Source organism: Papaver somniferum, chromosome 10, assembly GCF_003573695.1.
Source record: "Papaver somniferum cultivar HN1 chromosome 10, ASM357369v1, whole genome shotgun sequence".
NCBI classification, from domain to species: Eukaryota; Viridiplantae; Streptophyta; class Magnoliopsida; order Ranunculales; family Papaveraceae; genus Papaver; species Papaver somniferum.
The window spans coordinates 79,361,812-79,376,470 of record NC_039367.1 but is presented as its reverse complement, the minus strand read 5'-3'; the positions used below and the strand labels follow the sequence as shown (position 1 = coordinate 79,376,470).

At 36.0% G+C, this 14,659-nt stretch overlaps 1 protein-coding gene across 1 annotated transcript; it reads left to right on the top strand.

Moving 5' to 3' along the window:
- The first annotated feature begins 5,792 nt into the window (after positions 1 to 5,792).
- Positions 5,793 to 11,541, top strand: LOC113317632 (cullin-1-like). Its single transcript, XM_026565787.1, has 20 exons — positions 5,793 to 5,954; positions 6,249 to 6,421; positions 6,519 to 6,618; positions 6,719 to 6,904; positions 7,006 to 7,053; positions 7,145 to 7,348; positions 7,444 to 7,521; positions 8,566 to 8,655; positions 8,743 to 8,820; positions 8,923 to 8,985; positions 9,069 to 9,104; positions 9,191 to 9,277; positions 9,364 to 9,513; positions 9,626 to 9,681; positions 9,774 to 9,894; positions 10,093 to 10,254; positions 10,357 to 10,500; positions 10,617 to 10,835; positions 10,944 to 11,111; positions 11,211 to 11,541. The coding sequence occupies exons 2-20, from the start codon at positions 6,282 to 6,284 to the stop codon at positions 11,310 to 11,312; spliced, it is 2,232 nt and encodes a 743-aa protein (XP_026421572.1). The 5' UTR covers positions 5,793 to 5,954; positions 6,249 to 6,281; the 3' UTR covers positions 11,313 to 11,541.
- The last annotated feature ends 3,118 nt before the right edge of the window (positions 11,542 to 14,659 follow it).

The window sequence follows — 14,659 nt, the reverse complement described above, 5'->3', positions numbered from 1 at the left end:
TTAAGGGAATCAAGTGCGCATAATCCGGCGTGGTTCAAGAGGCGTAAGGAACGCGACTGCACCTTAATCAGTGTGAGATTGGTTAGGGCTCAACTACATTCCAGTTCGAAGTTAACTTGTAGTAGGCTAGAGTCTGTAGCAGCTTGGTATAGTGTGGTGTTCAAATATGGACTAGGTTACGGGGTTTTTCTTCATTTGCGGTTTCCTCGTTAACAAAATTTTTGGTGTCTATGTTATTTTGTTTACGCATTATATTTTTATATAATTAAAATATCACAGGTTGTGCGTAGTTCAATCAATTAGATAATCCAACCCGTTTTGATATAAATTGATTGACACTTGGATATTGGTCTTTGGTACTATCCAAGTTATTTCTCATATTAATACGGCTCACGGATACCTATTTGTTCGATTGCAGATTGATTTGAGAAATTTAGATATAACTCTTGGATGTATTTTCCTTGATTGAGTATGACTGTTTAGTTGATTCTCTTGGAAATATATTGGAGTTAGTCAATACAGATTGCCTAAACAAAATATTGGGTGTGGTTGTTAGACCTCCGGTTTTTCAGAGTCGTCTATTCGGAGAGGAAAGTATCCTAATTAGGTAAAATCTCTTACGACCGCTCATTTAAAGACTTTTATGGGATCAAGAAGCTCTACGAGTACCGTTGGTGGGAAACTAGATACTTGCAGTGTTATTAGTTTTCGATTGATTTGATTGACTAACGGTTGTTGAAACTTTGATTGCACCTGGTTTGTTTATGCTTGAGAATCTTTTCTTCTGATATAAGATTCAATCAAACTAGATCGAAGTATCGACGGGATCTTTAGAACTGTTGTTAGATTTAAAGACATCTTGTGATAATCCATTGTTAACAGACTCTGTTCTGTGCGTGATTGATCGCAAGAGATTCAAGTGGTGTTGTGTAGTTTATTGAAGATAAAAGAAGATCTGAAGACGAAGAATATCTATTATTAGTTTTCCTATCTTGTGAGTTGTGTGCACAAACCTTGATCGTCTGGGATCCAACTAGAATGGGATTTATTCGACTGATTAGTTGTGTGGGATCGACATTTTCTATATTTATCTTTGATATCTTTATTAATTGAGTGCGAATCTATACTTGACTATTTCGGTAGTTAAAGATAGATTGATCTAACCAGACAAAGGTGTTTATTAGATTAAACATAAGATCCTTTGTTAACGACACATCTAAATCTTTTAGCAAGATTGATTAAAGTGGTTACCAAACAGATTCTTCCTTTGTTGTTTGGAATACGATCCAAAGGACTTGTTATTCACGTGCGTGAATCTAGAAGTCGAAGGTACAGGGATACTGAGCGAACTAAGTATCTAGGGGCAGTATTCTTCGTCTCAGCTATTTGAAGTTGGTATTAGATTTTGTATAGCGGCTTAATTCTGAGAGTATTCAAAACTAGACTAGGTCCCAGGGTTTTTTTTCATTTGCGGTTTCCTCGTTAACAAAATCTTGTTGTGTCTTTTACTTTGATTTTTCGCATTATAATTGTTTATTATAATAAAGTAAAATACATATATACGTTAACTCCGCATTACTTGATAGTGATCCTATAGAGTTTGGTTATTACCGAACCTATTATCAAGTAACACACTTTGTTGTAGTATTGTGTCGATCTTGTATCCATAGTAAATCACACAAGTTATCTTGTTGTATTGTCCCGATCTCGTATCCATAGACAATCACACGAAGTGTGAACCGAATTTTCTTATTGTCTCGACTTTGTCCATAGAAGATTACATTCGGTAGAGGACTTCTAGGTTGAAACAAAAAGATTGTGGTGCATTTGGGTACCCTCGTCTTTTCAGGTTTTATAATTGGTATTTAGTATTATTGACATAAAACGATATCTCCTTATCCGAATATGGTCAAATTGGTTTCGTTGGGAAGTTCTAGAAAAACCCTACAACTTTGCAGAAGGAACCCAAAGCGAATTCAGACCATAAGGGATCCAAAACATCAAAATAAGAATGTTGACCCTTACATTAAGATCACTATTTTTAACTTATTTGTTCGCTCATGTTGTTTTTTCGGGAATGACATCGAATAGGGGAGAGTTCTTTTGAACTTGTGTTGAATTGTCATATCTTTGTGGAGAGTGCGAATGTGAAATTGTAGGAGATGCTTGGACCTATATATTTCCTTGATGAAATCGCTGAGTTTTCATGGTGAAATCGTCTGAACTATAAGATGGCATGTGTTCTCAAGTCTTGACTCTCTTTTATTTAATTTATGATATCTGTTTTTTGCCTTTGCCAATTTTATTGACAAAAATGGGGAGAATTGTTAACTAGAATTCTACTAGAACATATGGCTTTCCGCAGGATTATGTAAGGGGAAGTGGATTATGATCTATAGATTTAACTTATTTTGCAAAATATGTAAGTATTGACTAAGTGAGAGAACATATCACTGTAGTATTGCTTCAAAGTTGCGGTGCAACTGAACTTTGGAGAAGGTAATAATATTATGTTTATGTATAATAACCATTGAGGAGAGTGATTTTTTCATTATAAAAAAACTCTTTTTGAGTATTCTCATAAGTTGTTATTGCTACAACAAAGGTGCTGAACAAACACATGCAGAATAATAGAAGCACTTGAAGTACGAAGAATTCAAGGTTGAAGAACCAAGAAAATCAAGCATAATGAATTTTAACCCGAAAGATTATTTTATTTTGAATCCATAAGTATTGAATAGTTTTATCACTAAAATTGATAAATGGGGAGATTGTTAGACAATGCCCGGTTGAACCCACGAGTTTTGCTATCTCAAGCTTGTTTCCGATGTCGGTTGTATAAAAATGTATCTTGATTTCTAGTTTACAAAGTCAAGTCTCAAGCTAGGTTAGAATTTAATAGTTGAGTATTAGACATCACCCTCGAAGACTGAAGATCGACGAAGACATTTGGAAGACTTCATCAACAAGTTATGTGAAGACTCAACTATTATATTTTACTCACTATCTTACCATTTTATCTTATGAGATTATGTCGTATGACTTCTAGTAGATTTATTGCAAAGAAGAAATTTTGAGTCAAGCTTGTCTTGTTAAACATCTCGAAATATGACTCAAGCATTGCATGTTCAGAGGTACATTTGGAGGGCGTATTGACCCGGCATTGTAGACATTTTTAATACATTATGCTATTGATATAAGCACTCACTAGATGGTCTTTTGGTTGTACCCATTTTACGAACTTTCATATTACGTCTATTTATCTTGATGGTAAATTTACATTTAAACCTTTTGATGCGCTTCCTTCAATTAATATTACATTAGACTTTATGTAGCACATGTGTATGCTCAGTATGGTACACATAGTTTTTATAAAGCATTTTCAGTTAATTGTTCAACCTTATCATAAATACTATTTTTGGGAAGTAACCTTACATTTACGTGTTTATTTCATGGTGTCGCCCAAGTATATATGTTGGTTTTGACTCACCGTTCATCGTAAGGCATTTGAAACCTTGAAATGGTAATGTCTCACTTTTTAGCCCGACTTGCGTACTTAAAGGTGCGCATAAGTCGTTACAAGAACGACTTAAAATCTCTCATCTCGTGTCGAGCCTGCAGCTATTCATGAGAGTGTTATATGATAATTTTGTTGAAAACCAAAAACTATCATGAATAAATTCATCTTTAAGGAGCAGATAAAAGAACGAAACCACAAGCTTTATTTATGAGATGGTAATACCACCAGAAGTTGTCGTAAGTAAGGTTGATTACCTGTGAGGTTGTTTCGGTTTAATCAGGGGGAGAAAAATAACGCAAATGGTTGGTGCGCGAATTATGTAGATAATTTAAAAAGGTTTTCCTGCCTAAATTAGGGGAGGAAAACCTATACTAGAAGACATCACAAGTTATGTCAATGAGCTAAAAGGTTCTCTCATAAAATCAGAGATAAGACAAACACCACTAAAAGGTTGGCCTGATGAGCAATGTCGACAACTAAGTAGCTTATCTAGTTACATCTCTCATCTTGATCAGAGAGAATAAGGTTGCCACTAGAAATTTGGCGTGAAACTATCTGAATTTGTTTTCTCACACCCATGACATTTAAAATTGAGGTGTTGGAAATTACGAACCCGCGATTAAGACACATAGCTACATTAACTATTTACAAATATTATTTTAATCTTGCTCGAGAATGTTGATATATAAAGTTGTCTCACCACGACAAGTCGCGCATCTCGCAGTGATGAAGTCGTTAATTAAGATGTACTCAAAGCGTGAACGACTGACCCATATATTCCTTTTATAGAGGAAGCCAATCACCGTTTATGATATGTAGTGCTCTTGAAGAGACCACAAATAGTGTTCACAGGAGACTATCGAAATGTGATTCACATTCTCTAAGTTTATACTACTTATAATATATGAGGGAGATGATAATGCCATTGAAGGGGTTTTGATACCGGTGTGTGAACTTTTTATCGATTGTACATGCACTATTGAAATGTGTCAGATCACATATATTGTTAAGTTTGTCTACTAAAAAAATGGTTGTATACCCGTCCGCAGAAGAACATCGATTTTATGATTAGTTGACATACAATCCAAAATGTAAATTTGAAATGGTTGAACTTTGGACATATGAGTCCCAAGTGTTTCGTTAATATCATTCATCTTAACAAATTACATCTAAAGCTGTAGATAGTGGACACATTTGGGTAGCACGCACACGTTTAAAATGGTCACGTGTCCGCGTCAGACTGCGTCGGACACTTAGACGCGCGCCTCTCCAGGACAAACATACCGGTGACATGACATACATATGTCACACAATACCTTAATATAAATATGTATGCTAAAAGTTCCTGAACCTTTTACATATGTATTGTTTTATGAGTATATATGATTATTTTCATATAAGTTTGTTGTTTATCAATAATTTATTAAGTTTGTTGTTTATCAACAATTTACTAGCATTGTTGAAAAATTGCACTCATAATATATATGTTTTCGGTCCGCGAGTTATAACCCCAGAGGTGTCACCATCCTTCCACAAAAAACCCATCAAAACAAAAGTAACACAAAAACCCCATCAAAACAAAATTAACACAAAAACCCCAAATTTAAATGTTGGTTTCATCAAATTTTATTTTGGTTTCATCAAATTTTATGATGAAACCAAAATAAAATTTGATGAAACCAACATTTAAATTTGGAGTTTTTGTATCAATTTTTAAAAATTTGGGGTTTTTGTATCAATTTTGTTTACGATGGAGTTTTAATGGATCCCAGCATTTGAGTGGGGTTTTTGTACCACAAATTTAGTCACCTTGAGTTTTTATGACTAGTTTTGATATGTTTTAGCAGAAAACACTACTTATTTCATAACGCATCCGCGTCCTAATCTGTTGAGAATTTGTTCGTTTCCGCATCCGCGTCACCGTATCTGCGTCACTGCAACCCAATGGCACGTCAATACCTAAGAGGCGTATCTGCGTCACTGCAACCCAATGGCACGTCAATACCTAAGAGGATGGGTACATCATAATATGCATCGAACTACTAGCAGCAAGTTATCGGAGATTCCAAGCACGGTTAAGTCGAAAATATGACCCTTAAGGAGGTCTTAAGAGATATCCAACGGTTAATTTCAAAAGAACGCTACACAATCTTCCAAGTAACATCAAAAGCTTGATGTATCTTATAGCAGTAAAAAGGAGATCTCAATCAAGTGCGCGTTGTCGGGCGGAGAGAGAGAAAGAGAAGACCTTCTTTCGTTTCATAATAATAATAATAATAACTTCATTATTCATTTTCCTTCAAAAAAGCCTTTCTTCGATTCTAATCTCATCTGATTAAATTCCCATGGGTTTTAAAATTCCAATAATTTAGGGATGTTATCAAATTTATCTGCTTTATTCGATTTCTAGGGTTTTTCTAGTTTCATTTATCTGGTAAGGCCAATCTCTGTCCCTTCTTTTTTAGTGAATTTATCTCTAAAGTTGGTCAAATTTGAGTGAGTTAATTCTTTCTATTGGGGTTATTGTATTATATGATGGATTTGATGAATAATTCATTTCGAAATTGAATTTGTCTTTTCATTTTTCAATTGAGTTGATTGGTTTGATTTTTGTGTGTGTGCTTTGATGAGAATCTAGGGTTTGGGTTTTGTGATTTAATTCTAATCTCTATTTGATACGCTTTTATGACTGATTTAGTAAGTAAAGTGGAGTTTTTTAATTGTGTAGAAGAAGTATTTGGAAGGGCGGTGTGGTGTGAAAATGGCGATGAATGAAAGAAAGACGATTGATTTAGATCAAGGATGGGATTTTATGCAAAAGGGTATTACCAAATTGAAGAGTATCCTTGAAGGACATCCTGAACCACAATTTAGTTCTGAGGATTACATGATGCTTTACACGTATGACGTCTTAATCTTGTTCTTTTCATTTATTCTTAATATCTATTGCGATTTGGTACGTTCCTATACTGAATGATTGGTTTGCATATGTAAACAGGACTATCTACAATATGTGCACTCAAAAACCCCCCCATGATTACTCGCAACAGTTATACGAGAAGTACAAAGAGTCTTTTGAAGAATACATTAATTCTACTGTAAGGAAGATCTCTACTAACCGTTTGTATTACTGTTATTGATAATGATTAGCTTACTGTTCTATTTTGTTGATTTATTCTTGTTGTGCTCCTGACGCAGGTTCTGCCATCATTAAGAGAGAAGCACGATGAGTTTATGTTAAGGGAGCTCGTGAAGAGATGGGCAAATCATAAAGTTATGGTCAGGTGGCTTTCTAGGTTTTTCCATTATCTTGATCGTTATTTCATAGCTCGGAGGTCTCTTCCAGCACTTAATGAAGTTGGGCTCACTTGCTTCCGCGACTTGGTATGTAGAAATGTTAACTTTGAACACTTACTTATCTCGAGTCTAGATAGCTCTCATTACCCGTTTCCTGTTTAACATTGCTAAAATCTTCCTAATTCCAGGTGTATCGGGAGATCAATGGTAAAGTTAGAGATGCTGTAATATCACTGGTGCGTTGAGTCAATGAATCAAAGAGTCTTTTGATTAAGTAGTAGCCTAGTAGTTTGCTAGTGGTGGTTTTAATTCCTTAGTATGCATCAGATTGATCAAGAAAGAGAGGGAGAGCAGATTGATCGAGCATTGCTGAAGAATGTTTTAGATATCTTTGTTGAAATCGGAATGGGAAGCATGGATTCTTATGAAAACGATTTCGAGTCAGCAATGCTAAAAGATACCGCTGCTTATTATTCTCGAAAAGCTTCTAACTGGATTCTAGAAGATTCATGTCCAGATTACATGTTAAAGGTATTTTTTTGGTAATCTTCACTTGGTTGACAGATACATGAATTGTGTTTTCAATGGATAGCTGAGTTGATGGATTATTGTTCAATGGAATATAGGCTGAGGAGTGCTTAAGAAGGGAGAAGGACAGAGTTGCTCATTACCTGCACTCAAGCAGTGAGCAGAAGTTATTGGAGGTTTGTCTGTTACTTTATCTTGTATGCTGTTGCCTATTGTTTAGCAAGAATCATGGTTTTTAGCATCGTACAATTCACGAGTCGGATCGCACAAGTCAAGTCATAAATTTCCTAAAACCATAAGAACTGTAACTTCGAATCATTTTGACCATGAATTGCTATGAAATTTTGAATTGTACTATTCGTTCCAGAACCTCAAGTTATTCAAATCAGAATTCTAATAAACAAAAACCCAAATCAAATGAAACCTGTAAGACATCAATCCCGTTTAGAAATTGTGAAGGCCGTAAGACAAATACAAACACCATGTCCTGTTTAGTGTTTACTCAACAATTATATCTTCAGTAACATTAGACTCAATCTCTCTAAATACATTTGTCATGGATAACAAGGAACATAAAATCTATCTTGATGATTTGTAGTTGCAGAAAAGATGAGGGAGAGATAAATTAGCTGTTTTTGGTGGAAAAATTGTTTTTTGTCTTTCATCCAGTCTTTAATCAAAAAGAACTCTTCATCATGAACCACACGTGCCCTCTAGCAAAGATATCCTAGTCTTTTATATTTTATTATTTCAATTCCTTCTGGATGCCTATTACCTAGTCTTTTATGTACTGAAGTATAATAGTACGCTATGTATTATCAGTTTACTTGAGTGGCATCGTTAAGCTTAGCTAACCCTGCTTACTTGAAAGGTTTACATATTCTTCCACTCCAAGACCTACTTATACTATTACCTATGCATGTACATACTTTGTGTATGAAATTATTGTATGGACGATCTAAATGTTTATCGTGAATCTTCGATTCACAATTCGATACTCAACAATAAAGAGCGAGTCACTTTACAGTTTGAAAACCTTGGTAACAATGCTGTAAAGCTATGAAAAACTGAAAAAGTGATTTGTAATAGATATATCCAGTCAAGGTGCATCACAAAGGATAGAAAATTATTTTTGATGATTTATGTGGACTTCCAGGCTTCTGTGAAGAATATAAGCTTTTCCTTGTTGCTTATCAATTTACAAATGTCCCTTTGTGTAGAAAGTGCAACACGAGTTGTTGTCTGTATATGCAAGCCAGCTACTTGAAAAGGAACACTCCGGATGTCATGCTTTGCTAAGAGATGATAAGGTATTTACAAAGAAATCACAGTGCCATTTCTATGATTAGCTTGACCATTATTTTATTGTGATTAGCTAATCAGTTGATGTTGTGTAGGTGGACGATCTCACAAGGATGTTTAGGCTATTTTCTAGAATCCCTCGTCTAGAACCAGTATCTAATATATTTAAACAGGTTAGAAGCTTTTCACATTTTTATTTACATGATAAAGCATGCCTTGTACATATTATCTGTGTGTTTGTGTGTTCGGCAAATTTGACTATTTTTCTCATGCAGCATGTTACTGCCGAAGGCACAGCCTTGGTCAAGCAGGCAGAAGATGCAGCAAGCAGCAAGAAGGTTGGTCTTTTAAACTCAATACAATTTAACATATTTAGATAACACTAAATTGGATTGAACTGACAATTATATATTTATCACAGGCTGAGAAAAGAGACGTAGTTGGTTTGCAAGAACAGGTGTGTTTCAGAAGTGTGCAGTCTTAATCTGTTAGAATTCGATAAGGATGGAAACTGAAATAATTTTTTGACCTTTTGGTCTTCAGATTTTTGTTAGAAAAGTTATCGAGCTGCATGACAAATACATGACATACGTGGGCAGCTGCTTTAGCGGTCACTCTCTTTTTCACAAGGTTCTTTCTTGCCCTCTTGGTTGTTCAGAGTTTAGACTCTTCCCATACATTTATAATTTTTTCTGACATTCCATTTGGTACCTTAGGCACTGAAAGAGGCTTTTGAGGTCTTTTGCAATAAGGGTGTTGCTGGTAGCTCTAGTGCAGAGCTTCTAGCTACTTTCTGTGATAACATTCTTAAAAAGGGAGGAAGTGAGAAATTGAGTGATGAAGCCATTGAAGAAACACTAGAGAAGGTATTCTGTTTGTTGTTGATTTTGGTTTACTGCTCACAATCCACTGTGTTGGAAGATCTCTTGTTTTTCTTAGTTTTTTTTTCTTTAACCTGAATTGTGGAATAATTTACAGGTAGTGAAGCTGCTTGCCTATATTAGTGATAAAGATCTTTTTGCAGAGTTCTATAGGTAGGTCTTTTGTGTTAAGAATGAATTTGTTTGGACGAATCCATGGAGACACTTGCCAGCATGTCATGCTTGCATGGTTGGTTTATTTGCAGGAAAAAACTTGCTCGTAGACTTCTATTTGACAAGAGCGCAAATGACGACCATGAAAGGAGCATTTTGACAAAACTGAAGCAGCAATGCGGTGGACAGTTCACATCGAAGATGGAAGGGATGGTCAGTTGTTTCTTATACCTATATGTGCATTTTATTTTATTTTTATAAAAAGCATTTTGAGCACAAGCGTTTTTATATTTATTTTGTATTGATCTTGCAAGAAGGCACATTTTGATTGAAGTAAATATTATTTGGTTACCCACAGATATTAGGAATGCCTTCAAGCTTGGATTTACATGTTATCTTTTCCTCTCTCAGGTCACTGATTTGACATTAGCTAGGGAGAACCAGACCAACTTTGAGGAGTACCTCAGTGGCAATGCACATGCAAATCCTGGGATTGACTTGACAGTAACTGTCCTAACTACTGGATTCTGGCCGAGCTATAAATCTTTCGATTTAAATCTACCTGCAGAGATGGTAACTATATAATTACCTTTTCATAACTAAAAGGATTTTCCGTGTACATTGTTTTTCCGGTGAAGAAGGCACGTACCAAATTTGTTTTTTTTTTCTTTCCAGGTAAAGTGTGTTGAGGTCTTTAAGGAGTTCTATCAAACAAAAACTAAACACAGAAAACTTACTTGGATATACTCACTCGGTACCTGTAACCTTAATGGAAAATTTGATCCAAAAACTATGGAGCTGATTGTCACAACTTACCAGGTTAGTCGATAGTTGATTTGTTATATCATATTAAGAAAATGTAAAGTATATATTATTATCTGTTTCTGATATTAGAGACTGGATACAGAAGTTTGAGCCTTCTTTCATGTTTGCAGGCCTCCGCGTTGCTGCTATTCAACTCATCAGATAAGTTAAGTTATTCAGAAATCATGACTCAGTTGAACTTGACTGATGATGACATCGTTAGACTGCTTCATTCCCTCTCCTGCGCAAAATATAAGATTCTTACCAAGGAACCAAGCACCAAAACCATCTCTTCAACTGATGTCTTCGAGTTCAATTCCAATTTTACTGACAAAATGAGGAGAATAAAGGTGGGATTTGTATGAAGTTTCTTTTTGTTTCAAGCTTCTAATATTTCATTCCGAAATCTTTACCCTAGATTAGAGATGCAAGATGAGATAACACTGTTACATCTGCAGATTCCTCTTCCACCTGTGGATGAAAAGAAGAAAGTGATTGAGGATGTCGATAAAGATAGACGGTACGCCATTGATGCTTCGATTGTACGGATCATGAAGAGCCGAAAGGTTTTGGGACATCAAAACTTGGTGATGGAATGTGTTGAGCAGTTAGGCCGCATGTTTAAGGTAAATTTCGTGCATGTTGCATTTTTGTAATTGTTTGGCGAAACTCTTCTTTCGCTGTTAATATCGCAAACGAAAAATAATAAAACTATGAATCTGCAGCCCGATTTCAAGGCAATTAAGAAGCGAATAGAAGATCTTATCACTCGGGATTATTTGGAGAGAGACAAGGACAATCCAAACATGTTCAGGTACCTTGCCTGATTCAGTTGTCCAATCAAGCAGGTATTTTATTAGAAGTAAAAATCTTTGACCAGAACATAGAGTTGCCGTTCTTGTACATTTTATTTTTCTCTGCCTCGTCTTTTTGAATTGTAATCTATCTTAAGATTTTTTTTTCCCCTCAGCATTTAGTTTCGTCATTTCATATTGAGAACCTATATTAACTAAAAAAATCTGTTTTTACCTTTAACGAATCACTTTTCTACTTCCACTACTGGCGTGATGCATGTGTTGTAGGGCATGGAAAATATCCAGACGTCATGCATTCTACACATACTATTCAACCCAGTATGATTACTCTGGAGCTGCATATGCATATCGTCTGGAATTTTTTCTACGAAAACATTTTGTAACTATGAAAATTTTCAAATATCTAATAGCCTTTGCTCTTAATTTCACATTACTGGCTTAGAAAGTCATCGGCAAACCATTCTACCTTCCAACTGTAACAGATGGACAGGTTCATTTATTAAGTTGTAGGACAGATATTTGTGAGGATTTTTTGTTCAATAACTAGCTTGATAAGCCAGACAAAATATTATAATTTGTAACTTTATTCATCATGGTAAAAATATATTCGGCTACATCCATATTTGACAAGTTCATCAATTCATTCGGTGGAACCTCTCACAGGATAAATATTACCATAGTTTGACAAGGCGCACATGCATTAGTGTGTCATATCCCACATGGCACTTTAACCACCTATGCACCCAGTTACACTATAACACTTTCCCCCGGGTGTTCACCATCTGAAAACGTTGCCTCGAAGCTGGCAAGAAAACTGTACGAGAGACGAGGGCAGGGGCCCTGCCCACGCACTTGCATCCCTGCCCAGCCGTTTCCAAAGCCCATTTTAGATCCTTTAAGATTTTTTTTTTATACCTGTTTTTGCATTTTTGCACTCCCTAAATTTTTTGTGTGGACCCGTAGCAAATTTTTGCACCCCTTCCCATGATTCTTGGCTCTGCCCCTGGACAAGAGTACAACATACGGGCTATGGAGTTTCGAGTGATGCTTGCTGACACGAACTTGCCTGTTCATCGAACCTTTGTCAAGAAATCCAGTTGGGACAACCAATTTTTGGAGGTTTCTACCTTGACCGGGAAAACTTCCGTGGGATTTCCCGAGTCCCACAGCCCTGGGGCCCACCAGGAGGTTTTGTAGGGGGCATTGTTTACCCACATGTGAGTTCCAGGTGGTCACACAGCCCTAGGGGCCCACCAGGGGTACCCACATGTGGGTTCCAGGTGGCTGTGAGTGCCGATATTTCTCACAGGATTCTCCACCCGATAAACTTAGCATTATCGGGTTGTGTGTGGTCTCGTTAAAATCCTAAGAGTACCTTAGGATTATACTATTCCTGCGTTCTAAAGAGATGTACCCAAAGGATAAAAACCAATACGAAAGAAAAGACGTCCAACATTTCGAACTATGATAACAGTGGGCTAAGGTTGCCAAAGACAAGTGCTGTGAAGTGTTATGATGGTTGTATTTCCAACTTCGGCACATAGGCTAACTTCAATGTCCAGCCGGCCAGCCCGTTCTATTGTTCTAGCCTGATGTTCTATTGTGCTGCGATAATGGCCTTAGGACAATTCCAATATTTACAACCATGATAGTTCTACATTTCCTCGGCCAGCCTACTCTGGCATGATGCATCATCATGATGCGATGTTGGCCATATGCCAATGACCCGTGTAATGTGTTATGTTAGCGCTGCTTTGCTCAAAGCTATCCTCCCAAATGGCTTGATGCATTATGATGATGCGGCATTGGCTCTTGGCCAATATAAATCACGTAATGCACCATACTTTGCGCCATACTTGGCGCTATATTGGTTCTAGCCCAATGTTCCTCTTAACACTACAGAAGCTTGAGATGAAGCTTCATCTCAGGGCATGGCACATCTTTGAGTATGCGCCATGCTAAAAACACGGGGTGTTACATAAGTTGTTTTAAGAGACTATATAAAATTTTTAATCCCACGTCGGGGAGTTCCACTGCTTAAGTTGTAATAGTCGGTTATATAAACAAGCTTTTCTCATGCTTTTGATGATTCCAAGGAAAAAGACTTCTCTATATTTTTAGAGAGACCCAAAGAACAATATTTTCTCTGTTGTTTTCTAAAGCTTTCGCAATTTTCCTTGAGGGTTTTTTCGGAATTGCCAAGCTCAAGTTGAGCATCTACTACATATGCTGGTAGTATGGTGTTTTATCCTAGAGGCATCTGTTTCATGGAGGTTATAACATCCCTTTCGGATGTGGACGGATGCTAATGTCTTAAGGACAACGTGTTGAACACGTGACTCATTCTGTTTAGCAAAATTTTTCCGTGTTGCTGTTGCGGAGATCTGGGGGCTCATTCGTTTCGCCAAATCGATCACTTCCATTATAAAGGAGTTAAGCATCAACAACTTTTGTTAATTTGATTTTTTGTTACTTTTTATTATTGCACCAACAATTTTAAGACATTAGAATTTGTAATAATCGAAAATAATTGATTGGTTTATGTGATGTTGATATTATATTGGAATATAAAGGATGTTGACTTTGGAGTCAAAAACAAAATCGATCTTCTACACAAAGATTAAGCTTAACGATACCACAAAGATGATAAACTTTTCTTCTAATTAATATCAGGTATTACAACATATTTCAACTACTATACCATTTACGCATCTTTGGTATAGTATAGACTACAAAGATACATTCCCTCTGTAAACCGATCAATTTTGAAGTAAGAGATCATATAACTGCAATTGCGCTAGCTTGTCTGTTAAATATGTTTGATTCTGTAAGGTTGACGAAACTAATAGGTTGCTAGCTACATGTTCAATCAACAAATAAATACCTTGTTTTTCCGAGATATTCTATTTATAACTCCTGGTTTAGGAATTTTCCTTTTATGAAGATCTCTTCAGGATTTTCCTGGTATACGTCAAGTCTACCAAATCAAGGTTTTGCTTTCTAGTGATAGCTCATCGGCATATAAGATTGTTGACATATCCCGACGTTAATTAATTCACTTAGGCGATCATACCAAATTTTCGTTTGGATCATTTCAAACCACACAAGTATAAGCTTTGGTGAACACACGTGACATGTTCTTTTTGCTGATAATTGAAAACTTTCAGGGATTTTTCATGCATATATTTTTATCTTGTTTTACATAAAGATGCACAATAATGTCCATTAGATACATGTTGAGTCCTTTAAGAAATACCATACTTAATCAAATACTAAAAAGGTAGTTGCATAAAATACAATGAATGTGCTTCTATATAATCCATCTCTGATTTTTGTGAAAGACACTATTTAGCGACGGA

Bases quoted from the DNA above. Each gene is read 5' to 3' on its own strand.
- LOC113317632 (XM_026565787.1), top strand. From the start codon at position 6,282: ATGGCGATGAATGAAAGAAAGACGATTGATTTAGATCAAGGATGGGAT. The intron at 8,656-8,742 runs GTATTTACAAAG...GATGTTGTGTAG, and splicing joins CTTTGCTAAGAGATGATAAG to GTGGACGATCTCACAAGGAT. The intron at 9,895-10,092 runs GTCAGTTGTTTC...TTCCTCTCTCAG, and splicing joins CATCGAAGATGGAAGGGATG to GTCACTGATTTGACATTAGC.